We start from the raw sequence: 18422 nt of genomic DNA, 5'->3' as shown, positions 1-18422 counted from the left end.
TGCTCCGCACACAAGACTTTGCCTACAAACTGGAGGCTCTAACCTATTCCTTTCTGACATTTTAGAAGCAAATCTGTTGCTGTTTTTGGCTATCTTCGGAGAACTGTTAGAGAGCCTCCCGAGGCACTTATGGGGGCTTTCCTGGCTTCAGCTTTCCTGCAGCAATTACAGCTTCCGAGCTTCCCCAGAGGGCCAGGCCTGAAGCCTTTTAAAGACACAGTTAGGGCTTTGTGCTGCGGGCGAACTCCCAGCAGCACTTTGCAGAGTCTGCGTTGGGCTTTGGGGCCAGACTATGGCTGCATGCACTAAGCCAGACTCTGGCTGCATGCACCAGGGAATTTAAATTCCACTTCAAAGAGTTCTGGAAGTCTTTAGCTTTCACTGAGATGCCGGTTGTAGGAGTTTTGACCTGAACAGGAGCCAACTGCGGGCAGAAGCAGCAGCTGACTGCTGCTGCTGCTGCTGCTGCTGTTGCTGCTGCTTCTGCGGCCACCTCCCTCAGCTCCTGCGGACTGCAACTGAAAGCTGCTGCGCTGCTGCTGCCAGATCTGGCACTTGGCGCTGCTGTTTGCAGCAGCAAGAAGCTTCTTGCTGCTGCAGAGTTTCCCATTAAGGCTACATGCTAAACAAGCAGCTCATTGCCTCCGTGAGACTTAGCGCAGCCTTCTACTTAAACAGCCAGAATCATCAAAACTAATTCTGCTGCTGTCTTTTGAGTCAATGAAAAATAAAAAAGATTTAAATTCAGCTGTTGGCAGCCGTTGCTTCTTTTGAATCTTCAGTCTGTTCTGTTTCAGCAGACTGCAGGAAAGCCCTTTGCCTGCTCCAGCGGTGGTCCACTCGCAAGTGGACCAGTGGTCACCACAGGGGGCATCATAATGCAAAAGTCCTTTTTAAAATGGCCCACATGGTGACCAGAAAAGCCCCAAAATGCTTCCTTTTGGGGCTTCAAGTTCAGATGCTCCAAAGGGAGGCACCTAATAAAAGAATTGGATTTAAGTTTAGTTATTGGCAGCCGTTGCTTCCTCTGAATTTTTTCTTTTTCAGAAAGGTGGCAGCAAAGGACTTGTTCCCGCGTTATGTCTTTCTGGGCAAATGCAAAAGTCAGATTGAAAGCCACATGCAGCAGCACTTGCGCATGCATGCACCCAAAGAATTTTCTGTTGGGGCTTTTGTCTTCATTTTCTGCAAATGAAAAACAGAGTCAAAGTCCTGAGTCAGGAACTCTGCACTTGACTGTACAATTAGGAAATTGAACTTTTCCATGCAGCTAAATGCCCGGAAAAACCTCAACCCTGTTTCTTCAGAACGTTTTAAAAGATAACTGAAATCGAACTGTCTGATATGAGACAGTTGACTGTTAGGCAAAGTTTCGTGGCTTCCATGGAGTCCTGCCTGCTTCAAACTGTCTCTGAAAAAGGAATAAAAGTTGCTGTTTGCATCTTAGCGGCACCAAATGCTGCAGCAGACTGTATCTGAGAAAAGAAAAGCTGCTGCTTGCGTCTTCGCCGCACCAAATGCTGCAGCAGCTGCCAAATGTTTGCTGACAGCTTAACAGAGCAGGGGTTTCGGGTGGCCTTATAAAGCTCACAGCTGCGCTAGAGTTCTAGTGTCTAAGGGCTGCAAAAGGAATCGAGAAGCTTAAGACTTTTTAGTTTTAAAGGAGAACAGCAGCGGCCGCTTTGCTGCAAGGCGCCAGAGCTTTTTCTTAAAACTGCCTGGAGTCCACTAGAAAGCCCAGCCGCTAATATGCTGCTGGCACTATAAGAGCTTAATTCAACTTTTCTTTTCTTGCTTTCTTTCTCAGGCAGCTCTGAAATGACTGGAGCAAACAAAACTAGGAAGGTCTCTCGGTCTTTGTGCACAGTGTCGGAGGTTTTGCCTTGGTGGAGGCAGCAGAATCTTGAACAGTTGATATTCTGGGGCGTCCTCAGTGCACCCTACTTTGCAACTCAGCCAATAAATAAAAGTTTCCACCCATGGACTTAACTAATCCCCTAATCAGCTGCTAAAATCCAAGACCCCAATGGCTATTGACAGAGACCTTCAAAGGGCCATTTCCTCTCTGTGCATCTTCTGTGTCAGTAGTAACTATGCTGTATCAGCAGCAGCTGTTGCATCAGATGGAAAGCTGGTCAGCCAAGTTGGGTTCTTCCTTTGTCAGTTGCTCATAAAACCTGACACATGTCCATCTTGTACTGTTAAAGGGTATTTGGGGGGTAACTGAAAATCATAAAATTGTTGGTGGCTGGTGACGGGCCTACGCAGACAATAGGCAACTCATCACTCCCTCTAGAAGCAGCCTAAGGCCCCCACAGTAGACTCTAGGCGTTAGTCTGCCTCGGGAGGCTAAAATGCTGCAACGCGTGAGACCCCACTTGCTTTGTGAAGCTGCCACAGCTTGAAACTGCTGCCACAGCTTGAAACTTTAAACTGCAGTAGGCAGTAGGCAACTCCAGCCCCAACATCCACCCCCAGAGCCCGCATGCACCCCGGGACCCGCCAGAAAGCAGCTGCCTATGCATGCGATCTACATTGCAAGCTTGAACACCGAAGGCATTCCCACCTGAAAACGGCTCGGCTCTGTTTCGGGCAAGAAGGTGTGCAAACTCCTGACACCAAACCCTGTTTCAGCTTCATACTTTGGCAGAGCTGTCTCACACGATCTTGTTTACAGAAAAGCATGCATTGAGGGTCGGGTGAAAGCTGCATTCTTCTCTGTCGCGGGGGCCCCGCAGGCAGCTGCGCCCTTCCCCCCACTGTATACAGACCGAATATGAAAGTGGAGTTTGCTGTTCTCGTACATATTCTGCTGATTCTTTCACAATTCCTAGCCAAGCAGCAAGTCGAAAGAAGTGCTAAAAAGCAGCAAAAAGCACATCTACGTGTACACCGTCGTTGGCTACGAGCTGCTCAGTGAGCTGCTCCGCGAGTGTCTGTGAGCATCTGTGAGCATCTGTGGAGAGCTAAATGACAGTGCTTTGTCCTTGCAACCCAGTTTTCCCTTTTAAAAGTAGATTAGCCTTCCGGAGAAAAGAAAGAAACACGCGCCGGCCCCTCCCCTGCGCCGTTTCACAGCGCCTTAACACACACATGCGATTGTAACTCTTGACTGCTACCCTACATCCCTCCGTGACGGGTATTTTCCGCCTCCAAAGAGCTGCCTTGGAGCCCCGCTGGAATCCCCAGACGGCGAGGAAACAGCCAATTCAACTATCTTCCAGCTTGGTCGTTTTCACTTTTGGTCTGAGTTGCTGACAAGGGCGGAGGCAAGACTTCCTCAGCTTTGTCCGCTCTGTTGCGGCCTTCGGAAGAGGATCTGTGCGGAGTCAAAAGTGCTTCAATGTTTTCGAGCAGCGCGAGTTGCCGTAGCTGCTCAAAGAGCACGTCCTGGTGGCCATGTACGCGTTGCTGCTGCTGCGGCGCACTTGTGGTCCGCAGCTGCTGCTGCAGTTGCTGCTGTAGGTGCTGTTGCAGCTGTTGCAGGTTTGCTGCTGCAGGCTCGCGTCCACTGTCTGCTCTTTGCTGCTCCTCCTTGATAGCCGAGGCCAGCAGGTGCCTTTCAATGTCTTCCTGAAGCTGCTGCAGCTCGTTCTGCTGCCGCCTTTGCAGCTGCTCCCGAGCCAGGTGGAGCTGCCGCAGCAAACTGTCGTCGGACAGCCCCTGCAACGAATGCACCTGCCGCTGCAAATTTGCTGCGCGGGCGCGGCTCTGGCTTCTTATAGTTCCTCGAGCGCACTGCTGGCGGTGCTGCTCCAGCAGCTGCTCTTGAATCATTTGCAGCTGCTGATCTGCCCTTTGTGGGGGTGCCCGCATGGCTGGCTGCGGGGGCTTTCTGCCGTGCTGCAGCAAGAACCTGCGCACAATATCTGGCTCTGTGAGCCGCGGCTCCGTGGTGGGGCCCCTTCCTGCTGCTGCTGCAGCAGCCGCAGCTTTTGCTGCTGCTTCCTTCGCTGTCTGCTCCGCAGCTTCCTCGAACTCTGTAGTCAGCGCCGCCCACGGGGCTGAAGCGCTCTGTGGCCCCTGCCCGGGCCCATCCCGAGCAGCAGCACTGCGTGCTGCTGCTGCTGCTGCTGCTGCTGCTGGCGGAGTCTGCCTCCCGCTGCATGCGCTGGGGCTGGCCGCACCCCCTTGGGCTCTCCCGCGAGGCTCATTTGCTCTGTCTTCTTCTACAGGCTGCTGCTCGCGTTTTTCGAGAGCCAAGTTGGCCCCAGGCGGCCGCTGCTGCTGCTGCTGCTGCTGCTCCTCAGCAGGCGGCCCCTTAAGGATTTCCATGGCCTTGCTGAAGACCGCCTGGATGCCGTCTAAGGGAGGGGCTTCTTCGTCTGCAGCTCTGTCTGCTGCTGCTGCAGCGCGGGCCGTGAGGGGAGCAGCAAGGGCAGAAGCTGCAGCAGCAGCAGCAGCCAGACCCGTGGCCACTGCGCGGTCGCTGCTGCGCGAGGGCTGGGAAACCCCGAAGCCCACGGCCGCCTGCACAGCCCCCATGTCCAGCCAACTGAGGAGTCTTCTCTTGCGGGAGCCCACGCTGGCAGCAGCAGCTGTTGCTGCTGCGCGGGCCCCACAGGGATCGGGATCGAGTGCTGCTGCTCCTTCGAGAGTTCTGTCTTTCCTTTTCGAGGGCTTGGGCGTTTCGTTTGCTGCTCGAACTGACGGCTTGCGCCCCTTCCTTGACTGCAGCTGCTTCGGGGAACCATTGCCAAGAGAACTCGGGTCTTCTTCTCCTGCATGCGAAACTTCTGCCACCCACTCTTCATAGCGCGCGGGCCTCTTTATTCGCCGCTTGTCTCGAGTCCTGGGGGTGGCTGCGTGTGCAGCAGCAGCGCCTTCAGCCGCCTCCACGCCCCCAGGGGCCTCGGGCTCCTCTGGGGCTGCATGCGCAGCGCAGGCTGGGGTGGGGGCCCCTCCCCCCGAAGTTTGGCTGGCCCGCGGCTCCTCGGGGGCCCCTTGGGCCTCGGGGTCTGCTGCGGCCTCTGTCTCTGCAGCTTCCGGAGCAGCAGCAGCAGCAAATGGAGGCTCAGCGGGCTCCTCCTCCGACTGCTGGCTGTTGCCGCTTCGGGTGCTGCCTCTTCTGCCTTCGCTTGCAGCTCCTCGACAGCCCTGGTCATCAGCTGCCTGGGAAGCCTCCTCGCATGAGCATGCAACAGCTAAGTCTGTGCTGCAGCCATTTTCAGCTGCTGCTGCAGCGCTTGCTTCCGCTCTCTGGGCCATGCTCTTGGGGCCTGGCTCGCTCTGAGGCAAAAAAGCACATTTCCGCGAAATTCCCAAGACCTCAGGACATGAAAACTGGATTAGAATGACCAATGGACCATGCATTGGGTGCATCTCTGCATGCATATAGATTGTCTTTGAATTTAAATGTATATAAAAGCAAGAAATGAAGCAAGAAAAGCCTCACTGTCGCGCTGCTGTGCTGTCTGCAAGCTTACCGGCTGAGACTCCAGCGGCTTGGCGGCCTCCAGCGAGCTCTGGCTGCTGCAGTTTGGAGCAGAAGCTGCAGCTGCGCTGCAGCAGCAAGACTTCGCTGGATCCTTCCCGCTGGGGCCTTCTGGCTGCGCGGGGTCGCAGACCCCCGAGGGAATGGCAATGCTGAGAGCTTCGGCCCAGCGATCAGCTGCGAGGGCTGCGCAGGTGCCAGCAGCAGCAGCAGCAGCAGCAGCAGCAAACTCCCCAGGGGCGTCTGCGGGGCTCTCGGCAGTCGTAGTGGCCCCGCAAGAACAGCTTTCCTGATCTTCTTTACGCGCAGAGTCGCGAGAGCTGAAAACCCTCGAAGACAGCCTCTCCCCCACGGGCTTGCCACCAGCCTCCCGCGCCCCGGGCTTCCCCGTCATCCCCCCGAGCCTTTTGCTGCGGCTTTGGCCGCTGCGCAGTCAAATTTGAGAGGGGAGGGGCACGTGAGCCCGACTGTGTTTTCTTAGGTCGATTTGGCTAACTTCAACTCTCGCTCTCTCGCCGCGTGGGCACTCGGCCCGCCGGGCCTCCGCAGCAAAGAGTGTGCTGCAGCGCAGCAAGACCTGATATCATGCCAAGACCCCCCCAGCACTGCCGCAGACTCTGCAACCAGTCAAGAAGCTGCTGGCACGCGGACTCAGGACTTCAAACCCTGAGCCCTGAGCCTCTGGAGCTGCCCCCAGGCGGCGAAGGAAGGGCTGGCTCCGCGGGGCTGCAAAAAAGCCCCTCTTTTCGGGGCAGCTGCACTTCCCGGGGACTGCAAGCTGAGGAGCAGTCAACGGAACCCTACTGTGCAGCCGAACCTGGTGAGCTGGCGGTGACCCTGAACTGGGGACGGCGAGCCCCCGCTCCGACGCAGGCCCCGTTGATACTCCGTTGTGTTGGTGAATTTCGGTCAACAGTGAAGGAGAAAAGAAAAAGAGAACGAGAAGATGGCCCTCACGGCTGCAGCTGCGTGCTGTCACTGCTCCCACGCCGCGGCCCTGGCGGGATCAGCTGGGTGTGGAGGGTGCAGCTTGGTAGCGCTCTTTGCTGGGGGATGTGCTTTCTTCTGTGACTTTAAAGCCCCTCCAATTAAGCTTAGAGCAAAGGGAGAGAGCTGCAGTTCAAAGAGCCACGGAGAGCCGCTGCGGGCCGCTGCAGCAGAGCGCCAGCAGCTCAGAGCCTACCTCCCTCCCGCGGCAGAGGTGGACGGCTGTGGAAACGCACACGCAGTTCTGCAGAAGAGGGCAAATACGAGGCACCTCAATCTAGACAAGTTTAAAAACGAAAGGAAGGGCTCTTTATGGACTTCCAAAGCGCCAAAAAGTACACCTTGAACAGCCTGCAGTGGTCCTCCGGTCACTGCAAGCATGGACGGCGAGGCGGCCAGATGTGCAGCTCTCTGCCGGCAACAGCAGCTACTTTGCGGGCTCCACAAGAAGCCACACAACCCTCATTACATTAGCAAACACACTACCACTTGAATACGCGAAAAATGAGCCGAAACTGTGGCTTGTAACCCTCCAAACCACCGGGGCAGTCATCGCCGCGGGGCCGCCTACGCTACCTACCCAACACCACCCCAGCCTGTCTAGCGGACGCTCTGCGCTGCTCGTTTTCTCATCAATTGCGAATGCTTCATTTTGCAAAGAGATATAGTTCATATAAACACGAAACGGCGGTGTGAGCAATGCGTATATATGAGGAAGGCTTGCGATACGCCCGTTGGCTACAGCCCGGTGAGGGGGGCCTGATTGGAAGCCGCGGTGGGAGGGACTGAGGCCCACAGCCATTCACACAATTAAAGTATTATTTTTATTCCGTTTAAAGAGTTTAGCTGCACTTTAGTCTTCCTAAAGCGGCCCAAATAGCTGCAACTACTCCTTGTGAATCGGCAGGCGCCTTCTGCAGCCTTTTTCGATTTGTTGCCAGCCGCTGCTGAGAGCCCAGCCGCGTCCTTCGCATTCGCAGCTTTCCCGCTAGTATTTGCTGCCCAATGGCGCCTCCAGGGCACGGGGCTGATGGCCTCTACCTCGACTACAACGCAACTACTCCCGTTGACCCGGCAGTCTTTGCTGCCTTGAGCCCGTTTTTACAGGGTAGGGCCCCCGGCAGCAGCTGCCCACGGCTGGGATATAATAGTGACTGAGAGTCTTGTGCATGCAAGGCTTTACCAGCCTGTGTGTAGTACGTAGCCTGCTGAGCCCCGCCGCTGGCGAAGGGCAAAGTGACCCCTGCAGCAACCTAGTGCATGTTACTTTAGGCGTTTGCTGCTGCAGAGCGCTTTGGAAACCCCTCCAGCAAGCACGCTGTGGGCGTTGACGCCGCGGGAGCCCTCAGGGCGGCCCGCGAGGCCGCCGCGGCCGCCCTGGGGGCCCCTCCCTGCAGCATTACCTTCACCAGCGGCGCCACAGGTGAGACTTGGTTGGCCCGTGGGGCCCACCAGAGCGCCAGGACTTTCCCCTGCATGCGCTGCAGCAGCGGGGGCCCCCGGAGCAGCACCGTGGTTGGCCCGGGAACGTAGCTGGGCGTCCGCGGTGCAGCGGGGGCCCCGGCTTTTATGCAGCCTTTTAAAAATGCTGCTGTGCTGCTGGCTTTTTATGACTTAATGGTGCAGAAAGCATTAACTGGGCACTGAAGTCAGGGGCCAAACTTAAGAGGCTCAAGGGGCCCTCTCCCGGCCGCATAGTGACCTGTGCTATGGAGCACCCTGCAGTCTTGCGCGTCTGCGAGTACCTCCGCGTCAGTACTTTGTTCTTCCCTTCCTTTCATTTTATTCTATTTTAAGGGCATTTTGAACACCCTAGGGCCAGCTTGGGGCCCCTCAGAGGGGCCCCTAAGCTGCCCTTGGGTTCCCTAGCCTTTCCTTGCCTCTCTCCGCCAGTATTGCTTCTAAGCCGTAGTTTAGAGGGGGCCCTAAGGGGCCCCCCAAAGGGCCCCTGTAGCCTATTAGCTATTCGGATCATGCCATTCCACTTGGCCCCGGCTAGGGCCTTCGCACAGTGGGCCCCAGGGGCCCCCAAGGGAGGCCCTTGTCCAGTTGATGTCCCCCAGATTCAGCCCCTACTGTTTAGTTGGGGTCCCCTAGTAGAGCTCTCTGGCTTCGCGAGCCAAGGCCAGCAGCAGCAGCAGCAGCAGCAGCAGGCTCGTATTCGGCACTAGAGGGCTGCCGTGCAGCTGGACGAACGCTGTTTTATTCTGCTACGAACTGCTGCGCTGCAGGATGAAGAGGGCTTCGAGCTGATTCTGTGTCCAGTTCTCTCTTCTGGCCTCATAGACCTTGGGGCCTTTGAGGCTCTTCTTACCGCTGATGTGCGTGGGTCGCGCATCCAGTTACAGTCATGTGCTGCTGCTACCGCCTCTTTTTGCTGCTGCTGCTTCTTTTGGTGCAAGCGCTGGTTCGTTTGCTGCTGCTGCTCAGCTGCTTCTCGTTTGCTGCTGCTGCACTGCAGCTATTGTGTGGCGTGCGGGGCCTCAGACGCTCTTTGTGGGAGGGGCTGTTGCAGGGCCTCTAATCGTGGTGGCTTTATGTGTACAGACAATTCTCATTAGCATCCCTCTTGCAAACGGCGAGGTTGGAGTGGTGCAGCCGATACGAGAGGTATGCAGCCGCGAGCAAATGCCTATACTGTATTTATCTGCAGATGTGTACTTATATCTTTAAGTGTTTGTTTGCTTATTCTCATGAATGTTTGTGTACTTGCATGAATGGGCACTTGCAGCGACACATTGTGACCTGTTTTCCGTCAAGCAAAAGAAGGCACCAGCCGAGGACTGTTTGGGGTTTCGTAACCTCTTTTTCTGTTCTTCGAAGGCAAGTGTGTGCATTATACTTTGGGTTGACTTTGCTGTTGCTTCTGTCGTTGCTGCTGCTCTGCGGTGCCCTTTGCAGGTGGTGTCAGTGGCCCGCCGGATTTGCCCAGATGCTCTCATCCACGCAGACGCGTCGCAGGCCATGGGCAAGGTGGCTGTACAGCCCGTTTCCCTAGGTGTGGACCTCTTAACAGGTGAGGTACAGCACCAGTATACCAAACGAATGCAGGGACAACCACAACGCAGCAGCAGCAGCAGCTGCTGCTGCTGCAGCTGTAGCAGCAGTGGCAGCAGCTTCACCAGCAGTAACAGCGGCTTGAAAGTACCGTATCCGTCTGGCCGCTCTCGACTATGCTAGCAGCTGACACCGCTGTTTGCTACTCCCAGTAAACACGCATGCAAGCAGACCGAAGGCAGCCTTCTTATGCTCATGCATTAGGTCTCTAACCTCACAGTTTGCCTCCCGTTTTGCTTGTGTCTTTCTGTTTTTTTTGCCGTTTGAAGTGCTCTTTTCTATTTCATTGTCCCCTTGTGTTTCCTTGCGGTTCGCTGTTTTGTGTACTTGCCTTTGTACCTGTTGGCATCTGGCCTTCAGGCCTTCTGCATCCTTGTTTTCGCAGCCCTGCGCATGTAAAGCCTGGCCTTACCTGATGTCGTGGGGTGGAGAATTCGTGCATTGCACGCTTTTAATCATTATGTCTTCTTTCTTTTACTTCTGAATCACTCTTCTCCTTCAGCTTTTGTGCCTAGCACTCACTTTATTTCCAGTTGTTGTAGCTCTGCCTTGCACTGTTTGAATCCCAGTCTTACTTTTGTTCCGAAATATGTACTTTGTTTCACAAAACAAAGCATACTTTTCACAGCGTTTGTGCTCTCGTTGGCTACACTCACAATATCCAGTATTAAATGTGTGGGTATTTTGCGCCTTTCGGCGGTGCTTTTCAGTTGCGGGCCACAAAGTCTACGCACCGAAGGGAGTTGGGGCTCTTTACATTCGGGAAGGCATAAATCTGCCCCCCTTGGTTCTTGGTGGGGGCCAAGAAAGCGGCCTTAGGGGGGTGAGCAGCATTCCCAGTCTGGAGGCTTAGTGCCTACACATTAGCTCAAAGGAATTATGGCGTTAGGCTTGTCTTAAGATGCACGCTTTAAGTTACTGCAGGGGCTAGCGCTGACATGAGCCCCCACACACTGTTTCTGCCTTAATGAGCCTTGAGGTGACCAGTGGTCTATTTGCGGGCACAACGTTTAGGTTCCTAGGCTTGTTTGCATGTGTTAAGGGGACAGAGAACGTGGCCTACATTGTGGGCCTCGCCAAGGCCCTTGAGTTGGTGCAGCAGAGCTGGGCGGCACCTGAGTGGCCCTGCACACAGCAGCAAATAGCTGCCGCTGCTGCAGCAGCGTCCAGCAATGAGCTGGACAGTTCAGAAGCAAACCAAGCCAAGGAAGCAGGGGCCCTCGCGGCCCATCCTCCCCACCCGAGCAAGCTTGCCTTCACCGCCAAAGTATTCGTAGAGGCTTTTTGGGCGGCTTTGGAGCAGGACACAAAAAGCAGCAGGCAACTACGTGAGTTTCAGCTGCATCTACTTTAACTAGATGCGTCACAAGGCCACTAGAGGAGGGGAGCGAATGTGCGGGACACAGTACTCTGTGAGTCGGTTACTTCGCGTGTAGTTTTGAAGGCCGTGGACGTGTTCTGCTTCTGTGCGGTTGCTGCAGTTGCTGCTGCTGTGCGTTTCAATGGCCCTCTTGGGGCAGCCGACGCACAAGTGCAGCAGCAGTGGCTGCCCGGAACTATTCACCTATCGATTTGGGGCGCGAGTGGCTTTGAAATAGCAAATGCTCTTGCTGTGAGAGTCACCCAAGAGCTTTGCTCAGTGCAAAGCTCCGAATGGCTGTTCCGTTGAATCCATACATCCGTGCATGCAAAAAATAAGCTTTTGCCTCCACGCGCGCATGCATGCCTCAGTCTGGGCCGCCCTGATTTTCTGCCTTCTCTGAGAATGTGTGTTTGGTTGCTGGCGTGAGCCGCCACAGCATATCTTGGTGACGCATGACTGCAACTGCATGCACTTTTGCATGCACTTTTGCATGCACTTCTGCAGGAAGAAGAACGGCTGTTTGTCTCGGCTGGGGTGAGCTGCCACCAGTGCAAGACGGCGTCAGGGACTTTGTTGGCTATGGGCCATCCCGACGAGTGGGCAGTGGGCTCTCTGCGCATAAGTGTGGGTGAGTAAAGAGGCAAGAGGTCGCGGAAAGCGATACAAAGGCACATGTTTGTACATTATTCGTGTAGCACTAGTCTTCTTTAGAGTGGTATTAAATTCAATTCTGGCGTCAGCATGCTTCATTTCTACTGAATCGGAGAGACACAGGATGGAGCCAGAAGCTCCAGCAGAAAAGCACTGCTAGTTTAGTTTTGGGGGAAGAGCAGTACGTCGTCTGCAAGTGGAAAGCGCTTTCCTGCTCCACAGTGCCATTTTTGGGATGCAGATTGTTTCGAGCTGGTTAGTCTTGGGAAGTTGCGATGAACCAAAATTTATTTGCTGCATTTGCCTTTTAGCCAGAATCTATTTGCTGTTTGCGTGGGATCCCTTTTTCTGTACAGGCCGGTGGACCTCTCCTTTCGAGGCTGCTGATGCTGCTCGTAGAGTTGTCAAACTGTTGGTGTCTCATCAGCTGCTGCAACGCGAAGGGGTCCCGAATTAGAACTTGGGGGATGCTGCATGCCTTCGTTACTCCACAGACGACTGCAGAAGCAGCTCCTTTTTCTTGTTGGAGGGCAGCATAAGCCAGTTCTCAGTGCGCATATCTTGCTGCCAGCGTTGGGTCCCCCGTCCCACTGGGCTTCTCTTTGGCTCAGGCTGTCCTTTGTGTAGCTTTGCATAGACTTTCATATGTGAAATAGACACAAACGCACACAGCCACGCTCATATTGTGAGACGTCCTGTCTTCATTTTAAGCCGTTGGCTGTTTCCAACAGTGCGAACATCGCCTGTCCCTCACTTCTTCAATATGTTAGCACGGGCCGGCTTTAGACGCATGCAGCGCTGTGCAGCTGTTCATGCATGCACAAACGCATGTGGCGTTGCACACACGCAAGCAACTACTCATAGAGAGTTCGTTGGGCTCGTTTTGTCCCCAGTTTGCATGCTTCTCTTATCTCGAGAGAGCTGCAAAAACAGCCTAATGTGAATGTTGGCAAAATCAGCCCACTTTTATTTTGAATCAAGTGAATACTATATGGTACATCTTTATGTATGGCTTTCAGTCGGAATGATGGGGAAAGCGAACGGAAAGCTTCAACGTGTATAGAGTCTCCAAGGCTCCAGAGAAGACACGCTTAGTTCGTACGAAAGTCAACTATGCTCTCAAAACGTAGCTTCAATAAATGTTGGTTTAGTCAGGTATCCCATCCTCGCATTTCCGTCAAAATATGATTGAGAAAACTGTTTAGTAGTGCCTCGTAAAAGAAGGCAATTCGCTGTAGGGGGAGAGAGTTACTAAAGCTACCTCTGTGGGCGTCTGCTAAGAACACTACTTCGAACTACGTGAAATGACAGATGTAGAACTGTGGACAATATTATATTCATATTATTGAGAAAAAGCTTTATGTAATGTGTGAGCAAGCGTATGCTTAGTTCGTGCAAGCAACTCACTGGCCGATGCAGTTGACCTGTGGGGGACTACATCTGCTCTCTGAAATGAGGCATTTCTATGCTCGTTAGGAAGCATGAGAGAGGATGAATTTCCTGCTTCCTACTGCTACGTTGCAGCATAATTATCCTCCAGACTCCCTTTCGGGTTTCGTGCCCTTTTCGTCGACTCCCGCGGTTGAGGTAATGAGCTATCTGGAAAGGCAATTGAACAAATCTCAGTTCTGTTCCACCAATCAGGGTAATGAAAGCCAAAGGATTGGTATACGGTGACCAGAGGCTTTGGAAGAAGAAATCGAGGAAGAGCACTAAACATCCTAGCGCGCCCGTAGAAAAGCTAGCTCAAATGAAGATTGCTGTGCCAGTTGTTCAGTCAGTTAGTGGGATCTTGGCCGGCCGTGGATGTGAGAACAAACAGTACTGTATATGGAGTCAGGCTCCACCAAGAAAGGAGTCCCAAAAAGGTTCAAACTTCCAGCCGTATCACTGCTTTTGAAGCAGCCTCAAACTGGATGGCTTTCTTGTGCGATTAATAGCGGGCACAGTTTCGCCTGACCTTCATGTAAAGGTCACGTGCTGGTTGAGGTCGCGCTGAGCACGCATTCATGACAGTTATCACGCTGCTCGGCCTCACATACAGGATAAAAGTGTGAGCCAGAGTAGCAAAGATATCTTTGTACTTCTGAGCACGCAGGCCTAGAGAGTGTTGGTCTGTAAAGGCATGAAGCCCGGCCATGAAATCGTTAAAATAATGCGCCCCTCGAAATAAATCTTCACTTCACTTTGGCACATCAGTGTGGCTATCAAATATTTTGCAGCATGGCTTAAGACGTACTGTTGGTCATCACAATATGTGTTGGTTACGAACTCGCGCTGAGCACGCATTCATGACAGTTATCACGCTGCTCGGCCTCACATACAGGATAAAAGTGTGAGCCAGAGTAGCAAAGATATCTTTGTACTTCTGAGCACGCAGGCCTAGAGAGTGTTGGTCTGTAAAGGCATGAAGCCCGGCCATGAAATCGTTAAAATAATGCGCCCCTCGAAATAAATCTTCACTTCACTTTGGCACATCAGTGTGGCTATCAAATATTTTGCAGCATGGCTTAAGACGTACTGTTGGTCATCACAATATGTGTTGGTTACGAACCCTCTGCCGGAACACTAGCTGCGTCTGCTACTAGATTCAACTAAGAGCCATGAGCGTTGCTTCTTTTCTCATTTCGAAAGCGGCCAGTGTGCGCAAATGTGTGGTCCATGATGCTGTACGGTCGGCGCACTTAACTCGGAGCTCTGGCTGCCGCACAGCCTTGCAGCTGCGCGTGGCTTTACCTTGGCCCGTCTCTTGGCTGCTGTTTAGGGCACAGGCATAAAGACCCCACAGTGTGACGGCAGCAGCAGTAGCGGTAGCAACCAACTTAGTCGTACTACTTTGTGGCTAGGCCCGCAGGAATGCTCCCAATTCAATCACCCCCGGCGAAATTTGGGGCCAAAATTGCGGAGTTATGTCTTGCAAGCACTAGACACAGTTCTAAAGTGTTTCTCTTCCATTTCGCAACCGGCTTGCTCCCATGCACGAAAAGCGAGAAGAACGAGAAGAACTTTATAGAGCTCCAGCCCAGCCCGTCCTTAAAACTTCTTGCCGCAGTCGACACTGAAGTACACCGATGTTTTGGTAGAGATTGGCACTGTGAACAGAAAGCCAAGTGCAGTTATGGATGGCTAGCACAGCCAAACGCTGCCGTCAACGCACGGTCACAGCGTGGTTGCACTGCCTTTGAGTGGAATGGCAATGGTGCAAGAAGGATGGCAAGGACAAGAGAGGTCTCAAGTGGTTCAATTTGTCAGGCAGTGGATACTGAGACGGACCTTCTCAATAAGACAGCAACTGCGGTGACGCGCATGCAGTCCAACTCTCATAGTACAAAGCACACCAAATGCGCACAAATGGTAGTGCGTGGTAGTACTGATTGGCGTGTGGTCTTTTGGAGACCTACTGTAGCGAGCTAAGCGTCTTGACAGCCTCAGCTTTTGAGCCAACTGCAGAGCACACTGGCCCTGATCGCAGGATGTTTAATATCCTTCGTGTGATCCTGATTTATCTATGAAATTTATCTGCACGCACCGGATTGTATAATACGGAAGGCCATTTCTCCGGCTGCATTGTAGTACTGCGCGCCACGTCTACTAAAGAAGCGGGCATTTTTGCTATTCGATGGAGGGGATACAATGCCAATGAAAAACTTGTAACTGGGCCAGTTGCTCAAGGGACCAAACGAGCAGCTGAAGAGGCCCTCAGCGGCGAGATTCATGTCCGCAAATTAGGACCCGTTCATTCTAACCGGATTAAGAGCACTGCTAGACTTTACTATAAAGTAAAAGCCCAACCTGAGTCAGGAGCCATTATAGTTTGCTGCTTAGGGGAGTGGGGCAACACCTGCGCTTGTCATACAATCTTGACACCCGACGCTGTCCATACAATACCGTTGGGCGTACCTGGCCTACCCTAACAACCCCCCTACCAGTGCCCGCGCTGCACCTAGCGCTGTGAAAGGCTCTGCAAGCTGTTGACCTGGCCTGGCATGTTGTGTGCAGTTCGGCTGGTTAGCTGCGGCCACGTTTCACCAGCAGCAGCGGCCTCTAGCAACACTGCCACTGCAGCGCAGGCAACAAGTATCATGCGCATACTACTATCTTCTTAGCCTGCAGTAGCTAGCGACCGTAAGGGGAGAGGATCCTGTGTCATGTCCTATTGAGAGTGCTGCCACATCCAGTGAGTTCCAGCTATGTATATCTAGTGAGTTCCAGCTATGTGCACGCAGCCTCCTGCACGCCTCATAAACACTTCAATTTCTGAGAGTACGCGCTTTGCGCAGTGCAGGCGAGCGTGCGGCTATGCGAACTTCCGCATAGCCTCCAAAAATTAAGAAACAAAAGCGCTGCGCTAAGCTTCTTGCCTGCTTGGCTCAACTTGCCCTTGACAATACATGATAGTCTGACAAGTCAGTGCAATGAGGTACTCTGTTCAACGGCTACTAAACAAAACGATGTCGTCCATTTACAAATTGGTTTCGCCGGTCCATAAACACCTCGGTTCCCGTTTCAGGCAGCTTATGGGGAGCCTCGAATGATGTAACATATAGGAGACAGCCATATGGAACCCACACGGCTGCGCCTTCGGGGGTTGTTGCCTGACTGCGTACGAATTGAAACAATAGGAAACACTTAGCCGAAACACATAGGCAACGCACAATCAGAATGGGCATAAAATCCAACAAACACCCAAGAAGGCAGATGACAGGCACATACACGGGAAGACAGCATGCATTGTGAAAAAACAGGTCCACACACAGACGCAGACATCACAACTCCTGCACTTTCACAGGCGGAGGTCTACCATTTGTACGTACGCCTCAGTTAGGCACGTTGGCTCTAACCCAGCGACTTCCAAGCCCCATTTGAAGAGGCCTCTTGGCTAGTCAGCCATTACAAGGCCCAAACAAACACGCAGTACTACCCAGCAGTGCCTCGGATTGCGTGCAGCCACCGTAGCTCAGGCTGCTGCCCCAAGGCGCCACCCTCAGTTGCTACGGCCTCTTCAGCAACCGCCTCGGCTCTGCGCGTCTGCTCTGGAAACTGAAGGCCCTCTGGAAGCCCCGCATTTCTTCTACAAACTCATATTCCACCCCACAGAACAGCTTGTGGCCCGCAAATGGCCTGGCTACTCCCTCAAAGGTGTCCTAGCGCTTGTTCTGTTGGCTGGTTCCTCGCTGAGGGCTTCCCGAGCTGCTTCCGTTGGTGCATGCAGTCACCGTTATATGCATATGGGCTCCGTAAGGATGCGTGTATGTGCACGCATTAGGCTTTGTGCTGCATATTTTCCTCCCAAGGAATGAAACCTGCCTCTTGGAGGCTCTTTGACAGCGCAGAACAATCCAAGGTGAAGGCCATGAGCTCTCCGTTGTCCATAGGCTGGCCTGTGAGCCTTTCTACAAATTTAGGGTGAGACGTGAGCAGGAAACGGGAGGCCGTTTGGACAGCACACAGTGAACGCAGCAGCGAGAGGCCTCTGCGCAACACGCTTCCGTCGGACTCTACGTAGTCACTCTCCATTTCCTCTGGCATAGCCCACACTGCCCGCTGCACAGAGGGCTCCTGCCGCGCTGACTCTTTCAGGAACGAAAATGTACGCACCAGATTGTCGAGCCGTCGCGAGCACTGGAACCCCTTGGGGTAAGACAGACGATCCAAATCTTCCATAAACTTCAGCGCTGCCGTGTCCACGCTTTTGCCCCCAACGGCAGCTTCCAGGGCTGCCAACTGCGCCTCCACAGGGCCCCCAACTGAGCGGCCTCCGGGAAACCCAGTGTCTGCAGCAACGTCGAGTGAGCCTGATGGGCGAGGGCTCCCTGGAAATCCGTGGGGCCTTGGGGTTCCTAGAGCCCCCAGCTGCTGCTTCTTCCACCACATTCCGTAATTTGCCACGATACAATCGAACACATCTCTCTGAAATCCGTTCTGCACCCGAAGGTTTTTAGTTTTCTTCAAGACAACAGGCAGGGACTCGCCTATGTCTCCGGCCGTCTCAACAACCTCGCGAAGATGGGGAATCGTCACGAAGCGGACACTGGAGCAAAGGTAGCCGTCTGCATGAGACGAGGCCAAAGGGCTGGAGGTGGTTCCTCCATGGCAAGAAAGAGGCTCCAGGATCCCCGTGAAAACCTCAAGACACGTCTCAACTCCTGACTGAAGGGTAGAGGTCAGGAATACGTCCACGCAAGCCTGCCGCCGCTGCTCTGCAGGCAAGTCCTTCGTTTGCTTTACAAATCGTGTGAACAGTTCGTGCAACAGCTCCACCTGCAGACGGCCGTCGTCGCTTAGCTCCGCCACGCCGTCACTCGGGTTGAAAAAGCCCGTGCGTTTCTTGCGGACTGTCGGCTGCACCAACACTACACAGAGACAAAGAAGACAGAAAGAGAAGACCCCATAAATACACTACATACATGTGCACGTATCCGTGACCAGCATCAAGTATTAAGAGCACGTGCATAAGCAAGCATGTACAAAGCGTACTCAATTCAAGCGTGTTTCTACGACATGCCAGGTACAAATACGCCAAGAAAGGTGCACCACAGCTGGCTACACAGAAAGCATGCAGTGCCTGGCGCCCACGCAAGTGATGGGCATGCACGAAAACATCGGGAAAGCCAACAGAAGGCAGGGAATACAGGGGACACAAGACGGAACAAAGCAAGAAAAGGAAAACAGTGCTAAGCACGAATGACTCGTCAAAAGAAGCATCTATGACACCTATGCAGGCTGCCAACAAAACGCCGAGACAGCTTCGTGATCACTGAAGCCAATAAGAGGTACGACGCAAGACTGAGACGGAACAACTGGAATTTCGAGCACTATTCCGACAGATCTGATGAACAAATGAAAGAGTAACGTGCAAACACGAAATTAGCACACATGGGGCATAAGGCCACCCGGAAAGAATGCGAGCGTAATGCTTTTTCGTGTGTT

The 18422-nt window shown here is 53.5% G+C and overlaps 3 protein-coding genes across 3 annotated transcripts in view; 1 reads left to right on the top strand and 2 right to left on the bottom strand.

The window, feature by feature from the left end:
• Window positions 1–3213: 3213 nt before the first annotated feature.
• ENH_00033010 (hypothetical protein, conserved) lies at window positions 3214–5828 on the bottom strand (the record flags this gene model as incomplete). Its single annotated transcript, XM_013584985.1, has 2 exons — window positions 3214–5229; window positions 5427–5828. 2 exons carry the CDS (start codon window positions 5826–5828, stop codon window positions 3214–3216), a joined length of 2418 nt encoding a protein of 805 aa, XP_013440439.1.
• A 1292-nt stretch (window positions 5829–7120) lies between these two features.
• Window positions 7121–11949, top strand: ENH_00033000 (cysteine desulfurase, putative; the record flags this gene model as incomplete). The annotated part of the gene is made up of 12 exons (XM_013584984.1): window positions 7121–7169; window positions 7440–7529; window positions 7710–7844; window positions 8048–8172; window positions 8653–8746; window positions 8937–9031; window positions 9323–9437; window positions 10189–10301; window positions 10521–10806; window positions 10960–11090; window positions 11346–11469; window positions 11849–11949. 12 exons carry the CDS (start codon window positions 7121–7123, stop codon window positions 11947–11949), a joined length of 1458 nt encoding a protein of 485 aa, XP_013440438.1.
• A 4805-nt stretch (window positions 11950–16754) lies between these two features.
• The window catches only part of ENH_00032990 (hypothetical protein), a gene marked incomplete at both ends in the record, with an annotated part of 1888 nt that continues 220 nt past the window's right edge, over window positions 16755–18422 (bottom strand). Inside the window, one exon of the mRNA XM_013584983.1 lies at window positions 16755–17834. Coding sequence (XP_013440437.1) covers window positions 16755–17834 — 1080 coding nt within the window. The remainder of the gene's footprint in view (window positions 17835–18422) is intronic.

The sequence above is a fragment of the Eimeria necatrix genome, genomic scaffold (assembly GCF_000499385.1).
Source record: "Eimeria necatrix Houghton genomic scaffold, Enh_scaff240, whole genome shotgun sequence".
In the NCBI taxonomy this organism is placed as follows: domain Eukaryota; phylum Apicomplexa; class Conoidasida; order Eucoccidiorida; family Eimeriidae; genus Eimeria; species Eimeria necatrix.
The sequence above is the reverse complement of the archived record's forward strand: the minus strand, read 5'-3'. Positions and strand labels throughout refer to the sequence as shown.